The sequence below is a fragment of the Stegastes partitus genome, unplaced genomic scaffold, assembly GCF_000690725.1.
Source record: "Stegastes partitus isolate 25-593 unplaced genomic scaffold, Stegastes_partitus-1.0.2 Scaffold1078, whole genome shotgun sequence".
NCBI classification, from domain to species: domain Eukaryota; kingdom Metazoa; phylum Chordata; class Actinopteri; family Pomacentridae; genus Stegastes; species Stegastes partitus.
In genome coordinates, this window is record NW_007578809.1 from 102,207 (window position 1) to 113,805 (window position 11,599).

General features: G+C 40.1%; 2 protein-coding genes across 2 annotated transcripts in view; both read right to left on the minus strand.

Annotated features, from left to right (window-relative positions):
* Positions 1 to 1,042: 1,042 nt before the first annotated feature.
* LOC103367693 (zinc finger protein 70-like) lies at positions 1,043 to 8,677 on the minus strand. The gene is made up of 3 exons (XM_008295808.1): positions 8,414 to 8,677; positions 4,869 to 5,198; positions 1,043 to 4,565 (listed from the first exon to the last, which is right to left on the minus strand). Exons 1-3 carry the CDS (start codon positions 8,583 to 8,585, stop codon positions 3,292 to 3,294), a joined length of 1,776 nt encoding a protein of 591 aa, XP_008294030.1. The 5' UTR covers positions 8,586 to 8,677; the 3' UTR covers positions 1,043 to 3,291.
* A 1,035-nt stretch (positions 8,678 to 9,712) lies between these two features.
* LOC103367694 (zinc finger protein 180-like) overlaps positions 9,713 to 11,599 on the minus strand; it is a 6,757-nt gene continuing 4,870 nt past the window's right edge. Inside the window, exon 2 of the mRNA XM_008295809.1 lies at positions 9,713 to 11,180. Coding sequence (XP_008294031.1) covers positions 10,276 to 11,180 — 905 coding nt within the window. The 3' untranslated portion in view covers positions 9,713 to 10,275. The remainder of the gene's footprint in view (positions 11,181 to 11,599) is intronic.

Below are 11,599 nucleotides of genomic sequence, written 5' to 3' on the forward strand. Positions count from 1 at the left end.
TACTTCACACACAGGCTGCTATTGGCATCATTGCCCTATCACACTTGAATTTGTTCTATGGCACTTATCTATATTGTTTTCTCCTGACTAGATCCTTGCTTGTGTTGTATCTGCCCTCAGATGTACGATGGTTTGGATAAAAGCAAATGAAATTGTAGAATTGTAGAATGAAGAAGATGGTGGGGGAGCAGATGGGTTTGGGGCAGTCCTGAGGTAAAGGGACAATGGAAAGAGATTCCATGCCGGCTAATGACACGGCCAATGAAAAGTGTTGGACTGAGGACGGACCCTTGGGGGACACCGCAGGTGACAGGAAGTGTCTGGGAATTAGCACCTCCCAAGCTGGCGTACTCGGTCCTTCCACAGAGGTATGACATAAACCAGTCCAAGGCAGTATCAGAAAGTCCTGTGTCAAAGTGAAGGCGATTGAGGAGGATATGGTGACCAATGGTGTCAGAAAGATAAAATAACTCCTAAACTGGTGATTCTTTTGCCGTAGGTGTGAGTGTGAACTAGCATGGTTGTCTGTCTCTTTGTGTTGGACAGTAAAATCTGTCAGTGACAACAAAACACAAAAACAGTTGAAGTGATTTTATTGTTGGGGCTGAAAATTCCTCACACAAGCAAACAGTGATGTTGAAGCTGGATATTATCAGTATTTTATTGGCAAACCAGAGAGAAGTTACCAAAAATAATTAACTGAAGGAACTTAGTGTACATGTCCAAATATGCTACAATATATACTATTATTAGTACAAAGATCACTAAGAAAACTTTCAGGTGTATTACAGCACTGTCGTCTGATCTGAACAAACTATTTCATGTTCTGGTTCATTTGACCGCCTGCTTTCCTCTGACTGACTGATGATGAATCAGCTTTGGCTAATGCGAGTATGCTACACGAATGTTCCGTCTTTTTCCTCGAAGTGCAAAGTCTTACATTTGTTTAACAGCAATATAAATGTCAGACAGCTGTAAAACACAAGGTTTGGGATTCACAGTTTGAAATTGAGATTTTTGGCCAAAACCAGAAAAAAAAAAGTTCAAACTAAGAGATTTTTAATGTCAAATATGAAGCTTTACGTGAAAATAAATGCAGACAAAGTGAATACACAAAATGTAAAGCAGTTCTTTTTGTACAAAATTCACAAATTTTCAGGCCTGATGAAGATGAGTTTGTCCAAAAACATCACTTGTTGCCTTTTTAAGAGCAACATGGAGATACGGAGAAATTATTTGTTGGCAACATGTAGCAGATGTGCAGGAGAAGGACGACCAGTTCCAAATGTAGCTTTTAAATGGAGGCTTGGATGAATTATCAGATTTATTGAGCAGTTCTGAAAGCAACCAATTCATCACCAAACAGTAATTGCATTACATATGCGAGGTGAGTCGGAGGCGTTCCAGGACTGGTGTCACAAAACATATGTTTCAAAGTTGCATCAAACTATAATGTGAGTTTCATGTGGATGACATGGGTCATAAAAAACACAAGAGATATATCATTATAAAACTTCTACGGAGGGACACTAATAAACACAAGCTTTTACTCTACACCCTTAAAAAGTAAACTGTGGAGATTATATTTGCTCAGTAGGGGTAGCTATCACCGTGAAATATCCAAGCACAGGAGTTGGCCTTTAGAAAAATGTGCTCTGATTTACTCTGTCCATTAAAAAAAAACAAAAAAAAAAAAAAAAAAAAAACAGTGGTACATCTTTAAGTCCAGGGGGGAAATATAAGGCATCACTTAGTCTGTGCCTATTTTGACCAGAAGGAGAAATCCAGTCAAGTAACACAGACATGCTTACACCCTCTTCCAAATGGAAACTACTGCTGTGCACAGTGCAATAATACCATTAAACCTAATACACATACAAATAATATATTTTCCAACAACAGCGTCATTGGTTGTGCATCACGTGTTGGGGGGAAAACCACTAGAAATATAAAACAACAGATTGGTGAGCATAAAAGCACAATACACTGGAATGATTCTGATAATCCCATAGCTGTACATTTCAGTGACGCCCATCAGGACATCTTGTCATTGGTCCTCTGTGGGATCAAACATTCAGTTCAAATCCATTCCACTTTGTTTATTTATCACCAATTCACAACATACTGTATGTATGCATACTGTAAATGTTATCTGCATGTTCCCCTTTTTTAGCTAAACATATATTCGTTGAGGTTTGTTGTCCAGTTCCAGACAGTCTGGGGTTACTCATAATTGACCTGATAAAGCACCAAAGCATTGCAAATAAATGTAGTTTTGCAAGTTAGACAGTGTGCGAGTCTTTCTGAAAGCAGGAGTTTGACCTTTTAGAAAATATGTTTGCGTTTTTAGCTGAGAAGACTGACAGTACTCCCAGATCTGCTAAAGCCACGTGGTGGTTTTACACTTCAGATTACACAAATAATTAGCAGGTCCATTGTCCACCTTTATGATAAGCTAACTAGTTACCTATATTTAACATACAGACAAAAGATTGATATGAATCTATCTGAACAAGACAAAGCTGCAAGGAAAAGGCTTCTTTACCAAAATATGTTAAGAAAACATGCTGGAACTAAAGTTTTCTGTACAAGCATCTAATCCCAACTTAAACATTCAGAAATTATCGAGTTGGTTTCTGCTAAACTCAGAAGCATCATCGAATGGTTTGGCTCCACAGTCACTGTTGTGATTGCTAAGGTTTTTTGGATCACGGGAATCCAGCTGCTCTTTTTCTCCCAAAAATTAAACCAAGGTGCAAAACTTGAGCACGTTAATGTTTACTAGGTTCTGCATTAAAAAGAGGACTTCCCAGACAGTGGTAGTGTCTATCCTAAGGTCAGAGAAAATCCAACATCTAAGGGGAGCAGTCAACAGTGTTGTGAGTTTGTGGCAGACAAAAATCACAAATAGAATCATCAAGAAAGTTAAGATTAAACCAGCAGGTTGTTAATGTGTACAAATGAGGACAAACACTCTTCTATCCTGCTGCTGCATAACATTTTTGAGGTCCTCTCCTCTAAGGCTTTTTTCTATTTACATTGTAGCACCCAGATTCTACACAAGCATTCACAAAGGAAGGTTTGACATTAACCTGTAAATACAAGGGACTATTTCAGTCAAGATCTAATATTTGATCGATCTGGAGTTATCTCTTACTGTGTGACATGCAATATGCTCACAGGATGGTTGCTGAAACACGGTCTAAAGGTGCTTAAAATCTGAAAGATCTATTTTGAACTGGAACAAATTTTCACGCTTAGGTCCTACAGGTGATTCAAGACTACGACTTCTCACCTGTGAGTGAAACTTTTCCCACATGTTCCACAAGAATGGGGCTTCTCACCTGTGTGGATTGCTGTATGCCTTTTAAATGCTGATGAGTCAGAGAACCTTTTCCCACACATGTTACAAAGGTATGGTTTCTCGCCTGTGTGGACTCTCATGTGCTTTTTTAAAGCTGACATGGAACTGAAGGTTTTCTTGCAGGTTTTGCAAAGGTAAGGCTTCTCACCTGTGTGGGTTCTCATGTGGACCAGCAAAACCGAGTTACTTGAGAGACCTTTTCCACATATTTTGCAAGAATAGGGCTTCTCACCTGTGTGGATTGCCGCATGCTTTTTATATGTTGACGAATCTGTAAATCTTTTGCCACAAGTGGTGCAGAGGTATGGCTTCTCACCTGTGTGGGTTCTCATATGGACCAACAAAACTGAGTTACTTGAGAGACCTTTTCCACATATTTTGCAAGAATAGGGCTTCTCACCTGTGTGGATTGCCTTATGCTTTTTAAATGTTGATGAATCAGTAAATCTTTTGCCACAGGTGTTACAAAGATATGGTCGCTCACCTGTATGAGTTCTTATGTGGATAGTCAGATTACCACTTTTTCTGAAACTCTTACCACACATTTCACAAGAATATGGCTTCTCACCTGTGTGAGTTCTCTGATGATATTTCATTAAATAAATTTCATAAAACCTCTTCCCACAAGTGTTACAAGCATATGGCTTGTCACCTGTGTGGATTCTGTAATGTTTTTTCAAGTGGTACTTGTCCTTAAAGGCTTTTCCACAAACATCGCATTTTATAGGCTTCAGCTGAAACTCTGCATTTGTAAGTGATCCTGTGTCTACATGCATGCTTCCTCCCTGATTTAGGCCCTCAGCTACAGGAGAGCTGTGAGAGAGAAGCTGGTCACTGTTTGGTTCTGTTTCACTGTGGTCACTTTCCTCACAAGAAGGAGTCACCATAAAGGTATCAGTCTCCAGCTTCACTACAAGAACCTCTCCCTCCTGACTGGTGCAGAGTTCGTCCTGTTCCTCTTTAATCTGTGGAGGCTCTGAGTCCTCCAGATCCCGACTGGTGCATAGGTCCTCCTGTTCCTCTTTAATCTGTGGAAACTCTCGGCCATCCTGGTCCAGACTGGTGCAGAGCACCTCCTGTTCCTCTTTAATCAGTGAAGACTCTGGTTCTTCCTGGTCCAGACTGAAGTTGCTCTCCTGTTTACGGAGCTGCCGGTCATCAAGAACCTCTTCATCCTTACGGACATCTTGTTGTGGGAGGTCTTGAGGGACAAAGGGACACAAGAAAATGATTATGACTATGATGACAGGAAAACATGAGCAAATGTTTTTCAATTTAAACCATTAACAAGGCTCTACAGTGTGAGTATATCACTCTAATATGCAATAAAAGTGTGTAAAAGTGACTATTAATTTGGGTGCACCAGTGTGAGCTACACTCTTTTTAGAGAAGCTCAGTTTGCAAAACATCCAAGCAACAGCTTCCCACTTTCAGTCAGTGCTGTAGGTAAAATGACAATCTGCAGGTCAAATCAGGTGTTGCTCACCAGTCTAGTTTTACGTACCTATTCTGTGTAACTTTACTTCCGGTTTCTGGATGATATTAAGAAGTTTGCGCTGACGGTCAATTTCTTCCTCATACTGGACGACTGTTTTTACAAAGACTCCGAATATTTCTTCACATTTGGACTTGCATTGCACCAGCATAAATGTATACGTCTTCTGCTTCAGTGGAAACTGCTCTCCTTGTTGACTGATGCAAAGCTCCCCCTGTTCCTCTTTAATCTGTGGAGGCTCTTGATCCTTCTGGTCCAGAATGGAGCTCTTTTCCAGGTCACAGGGCTGCTGGTCAGTGAGAAAGTCCTCTTTATTACAGACGTATTGCTGTGGGAAGTCTGGAGGTACAAAGTGACAAAAAGTCAAGACTTTAAAAAAAAAAAAAAAAAATTATACACCTTTAAAAGAAAATGTAAAAGGCTAATTATACTGACACTGAATGCAATAATACCTTAAAATCTGACACTTGGCTTTTTGTTCCAATTGTCTTTCCAACAAAGCAAAGTAATATAGTTCTTCATACAAAAAAAGCGTCCAAAGAGGGCACTAAGAAAAAAGGGACCTCCAGACAGTGGTGGATCCAAACTGTTTTAATAGTGCTGGCCAGGCTGATAGGATTTCTCATATCGAGGTGGCACAATGTCTCATTATTTTTTGGTTTTGTTTTAAGCAAACAGTGTTATTCTATATCAACTGTGTCTGCCTCCAGACCACAGAGAATAAAATTAACAGAAGAGGAGCTGTTCATAACCACCTTATTAAAATTAATACAACTTCATCAGAAGCAAAAAAAACAAACAGGACAATTAAATGTGGCTTTTTAAATATTAGATCTCTGCCATCTAAATTAGTTAATGATCTGATAACAGATTATCACATTGACTTACTGTGTCTGACTGAAACCAGGCTGCAGCATGAAGAATACGTCAGTCTAAATGAATCAACTCCCCCAGTCATATTAATTTTCATATAATTAGAAGTACAGGCATGAGGGGGAGGAGTGGCAGCAGTCTTCCACTCAAACTTATAAATCAACCAGAGACCAAAACTTAGTAAGATTTCATTTGAAAGCCTTAGTCTTACTTTCACTTACTTGAATTGTAAAACACACAAACCAGTTCTGTTAGTTGTTGTTTACCATCTGCCCCTGACTCTGAGTTTGTATCTGAATTCTCAGAGTTCTTAGCTGATTTAGTGCTCAGTACAGATCCAGTCATTATAACAGGTGAATTTATCAGATAGATGTAGACGATGAGAATGACAGCCTCAACCATGCAGTTAGTTTGTTGTTAGACTTGTTGTTAGTTTGTTGTTTTTTCCCCAAAATCTCAATAAACCAACTCATAGTTTTAAGCACACTCTTGATCTTGTTTTGGCATAGAAATCGAACATCTTACGGTTTTTCAACAACACCCTCTTTTGTCTGATCATTTTTAATAACACTTGAATTTGCATGACTAGACTATGGAGCATCTACCAAGAAGTTCCATTACAGCAAAATGTTCATCTGATAATGCAGTAACTAAATTTAAGGAAATTATTCCATTACTATTTACTTTTCTGCCATATGTCAACAATCGAGAGCAGCTCCTCTCACGTTGGCTAATCTCATTGATAGAAGTGCAACTTTACTGTGGACATGACTCGACACTGTTATCCCTCTGAAAAACAAAGCAATAGCTGATAATAAAATAGCTCCATGGTAAAATGAACAACTGCACATCTCAAAGGCACAAAGGCAGTGGCATTCCACAAATTCAGAGGAACTTCATCTAGCCTGGAAAGACAGTTTTATCACACATAAAAAAGTGATTCATAGGAAAAGAACTGTTTATTAATCATCATTAATAGAGGAAAACAAGAACAACCCCAGGTTTCTTTTCAGCACTGTAGCCAGGCTGACAAAGAGTCACAGCTCTGCGGAGCCTTGTGTTCCTTTAGCTCTCAGTAGTGAAGATTTTATGACCTTTTTCACTGATAAAGTTTTGAACATTAGACAAAAAAACCCCAGAACATATCTTTAGGTGCAGCAGTTCTGGAAGCATCCACAGGACACGATTTATATTTGGACTTCTTCTCTGCTGTAAATCTCTCAGAGCTCATGTCAATAATAAATCTCCGGGGGGATCTCCGGCAGAACCAGGGAAGGGGAACACGGCCATCTGCCTCGACCGGTTGGGTGACAGTGGGGATGGGGGGGGGAAAACATGACAGCAGATGGAGAGCAGCAATAGAACAGAACAATGAATATGAATGTATCAGCTCCGCTTAAAACCTTCCTCTTTTAAAGCCTATAGTTTGGGCTGCTCAGGATCACCTGAACTGTCCCTTAGTTATGCTGCTTGAGGTTTAGACTGCCGGGGGGATTCCCATGATGCACTGGGTTCCTCTCCTCTACTCTCCTCTCTCTTTCTTCCGTACAGTTATATATCACTAACTCTGTGTTTCCCCCCTGAGGTCCTGTGTTTGTTCTCTCTGCAGACGTCTCTGGATCTGGAGCTGCACGTCTCTGATCTGCAGCTGCCGGCCTCACCAACCTCCAAAATGTTCATTGTTCTGTTTGTGTTGCTGCTCTCCATCTGCTATGCTGCTATCCCCCCACCCTCCTCATCCCCACTCTCACCCCAAATGGTTGAGACAGATGGCCGCCTTCCCTGACCTGGTTCTATCTGAGTTTTTTTTTCCTCCCTGAGGGTTTTTTTCTTTTCTTTTTCTTTTTTTTTTTTTGGGGGGGGGGATCCACATACAATTATGGATTACTGGGGTCTCTGTTCTTTGTTTAAATTCATAAGGTAACTTTGCAAAGTGCTATGAGATGACATGTTGTGACTTGGTGCTACATAAACGGAATTCATTTTTTGGTTATTATCTTCGATAATTGGCGTATGCAGGCAAGACTGCCTTGTGTTAATACATGAGCAGTCCTACATAGTATACCAAGACTTGTTATCTTTTCAATTCAATTCAATTTTATTTGTATAGCGCATATTTACAACAACAAGTCATCTCATAGCGCTTCACAAAGGCAGAGACAGAAACACCCAACAATCCAAAACATCTGGATTCCCTATAAGCTTCAGCAGTCCGCAACAGTGGGAAGGAACCGAAAACCCCACAGGGGAAAAAAAACCTCCGACAGAACCAGGCTCAGGGAGGAACGGCCATCTGCCTCGACCGGTTGAGTGAATGTAGGATGAATTATACAATGTAGTTTACAGTTAAACAAGTTATTAGAATTTATTGTCCTTTTGTAACAGGAGGCATCATGGTGGGGGGAGCAGGTTAATTAAAAATGTGGAAGGGTAACTAGAATTATACGTTTTTTGTTGAGAACGTATTTTCACTATTTTTCTGTTTTTTCCAGAAATTACGCTGTAGAGGTCCATTAGAACAGCTTTAATACGCATTAGTCTAGTTTATTTGTGATCAATAACTGCATATGCACCAGTTTCATTCTGTGGCCCTAGAATAAACGCAGCTCAGAGCTCTGATTAGGATTCTACATGAGTCCTATTCATCAGTTCGTTTATTGAGACCATCACAGTTTACATACCTGTTGTCTGTATCGTTATCTGTGGTTTCCAGATGACATCCAGCAGTCTGCGCTGACGATCGATCTCTTCCTCGCACTGGACGATGGTTTTTTCAAACTCTGTGAATATTTCTTCAGCAGCAGCAGTTAGTCGCTCGTTTATAAACCCACTCAAATTCTGAACTGAACTCATTGTTACTTCAGCGGTTAAAACATTGACCCGAGACTCGACAACACAACCGTCCTCAACCTCGACGCATCCATAAAGCTAACGCTGCTAACCCTGCTAACCCTTTTGTCATTGTTTACTTCCGCAGGATGTCTTCTTCTTCGTTGGTGGTTAGTAAACGCGCTACAAGACGCATCCTCGCCACCTGCCGGACATCGCAGACGGTTGCATTGAGCCTCATATCGAACACCGTAAAATACAGTTTTCACAAGATATACAGCAGCCACTTATAAACTGGGACAACTGGTTTCCAGTAGGTTAACTAGAGTTCTGTTAGTTAAACTGAGAGCTACAACTGCAACTATATTCCACAAATGCTGTGGTAATTTCTTTAATGAAGTGAATTCCCACAAAGCAATCGTCGTTAAACATTTTATTATCAGTTCATTGCATGCATACAAAGTTTATTTTTCTGTAAGATCAGAGCAAAGTTGTTTTTTTCCCCCAAAAAGAGCATATACTATCTTATCAGTAGGCTTATCTCTAATACTCCTCATGAGAGACAAATCTACTGATAAGAAAATAGGTTTGCAAGAGGTTTTGTCTAGCTGGAGCCTATCCCAGCTGACTTCACGACTGTGTGGCTTCTGACTCGTGTGATCAGCACCCAACGTCCTGTTTCTTTTTAGTCACACTTTGTATTAGTGTTGTTCTACAGTCACACAGACTTTCACTGGTAAAATTTTGAGTGGCTGACTCGACCAGCTGTAAAAATACAGAAATAGTGTTTGACTGAACGTGCGTGTGTTAAAGTCTGTATGTGAGTGTTCGTATCAGGATCAGAGAACGACAACTTTCGTTTGTTCGAGACCAGATTCACTCTGACCCTCTGGAGTTTTTTCTTCAGGGGGAGAACACTATCTGGATATGATGAGGAGAGTACTCTGTATTCACCCAAAAAAAAACAAACATATTGCCCATAATCCAGACTACAGGACCAACCTAGTTCACATACTAATATACTAAAGTAGAATCACATTTAATATAAAATTTAATTGTTCAAAAGCACAAAATCTGTGTAAACATGGTGTTCTTACATTTTGCCTTTCCAAAGCTTTGTTTCTAGAATAAATACATGAGACTAGAAAAAATATTTTTCAAAATTTATTAGTGTCACCTCTAAATTGTGAAACTGGAAAATGCATGGAAATATAAAATATCTTCAACAAACACAAGAACAAACTTCATCGCATAAGTGCCATTTGTCAAATAAGTTTACATCACATCAAACGAAGGAGGTGACAGGAAAATGTAAGTTTGTGTCACTCTGGCAAAGAATAAAACCTGGAGGAGTTGCTTTTTCACAACATAATAATGATACAGATAAAAGTTGATGGCCTGTCTCTCCTCTCAGGCTTCTTTTCAATTTACATGGTAGCACCAAGAGTCTATAGAGGCATTCCCAGAATTTAAAAAAAAAAAAAGTTTTGAGACTTGTAAATATGGGAAAACTATCTCATAATTTGAGCGATAACGTACAATACACTGATGGTACAGGAGTTGGAGCACTTCCAAATTTGCCTGACAATCCTCACAGGATCATTGCTGAAGCACAGTCCAAAGGCGCTTTAAAAGTAAACCTACCTTTAACCTGAACAAATTCTTACACGTTTACTCAAGCTTGGGTCTCAGACACCTTTTCCTCACAGATGTTTCAGGACAACAACCTCTCATCTGTGTGAGTTCTCATGTGGGCAACCAAATTACCACTTCGACTAAAACTTTTCCCACAGGTTTTGCAACAATATCGCTTCTCACCTGTGTGAGTTCTCATGTGGACAGTCAAATTCCCACTTTGAGTAAAGCTTTTCCCACATGTATTGCAAGAATAAGGCTTTTCACCTGTATGGATTGCCACATGCCTTTTAAATGCTGATAAGACGGTAAATCTTTTCCCACACGTGTTACAAAGGTGCGGCTTCTCACCTGTGTGGCTTCTCATGTGGACAGTCAAGCTGTCACTACTTCTGAAACTTTTCCCACAGGTTTCACAAGAGAATGGCTTTTCACCTGTGTGGATTCTTTCGTGATATTTCAGCAAATACATCTCATAGAATCTTTTACCGCATGTTTCACAAGCGTACGGTGTCTCACCTGTGTGAGTTCTCATGTGGACTTTAAGGGCAGCGCTATAACTGAAGTTTTTCCCACAAGTGCTGCAAGCATATGGCTTCTCACCTGTGTCAGTATTAAAGTGACTCTCTGATGAGGGAGAGTTTTCTACATTGTTGTTGTGAGTCACCATAAAGCTATCAGTCTCCTGCTTCAGTGCAAGCTGCTGTCCCTCCTGACTGGTGCAAAGTATCTGCTCTTCTGCCTTAATCTGTGGAAGCTTTGGGTCCTCCTGATCCAGACTGGTGCAGAGCTCCTCCTGTTCCTCTTTAATCTGTAGAGGTTCTGGCTCCTCCTGGTCCAAATTGGTGCAGAGTTCCTCCTGACTCTCTTTAAACAGTACAGGTCCTGGCTCCTTTTGGTCCAGACTGGAGTTAATCTCTAAGTTACAGAGCTGTAGGCCAGCAAGAACCTCATTCTCTTTACAGACATAATGCTGTGGGAGGTCTGGAGGGCCAAAGGGACACAAGAAAAACGTTACTAATGTGATGAGAGAAAAACAAACATTTGAGAAAATATATTCTAGTTTAAACCATTAACAGGTCTCTACAGTATGAGAGTATCACTCACGTATGTAAGTGAAATTTAACCTGTGCAAATGTGACAAATTATTTTGGTGCACCTGTGTGTGTGGCTCATAACTTCTAACACTTTTGCTAGAAAAGTTCATTGCACAAAACATTTAGATATCGGCTTCCAGCAGTGTGTGCTGATCAATACTGCTGTTGGTTAAAATGACAAACCGAAGGTCAAATCAGCTGTCGTTCACTCTCAGTAAGTCCATGACTTAAATTGATTTATTACTAAGGACTTACAGCTACAACACAGCAGCAGGACTGATATGAGTGCCTCTAAATCAGGGGTGT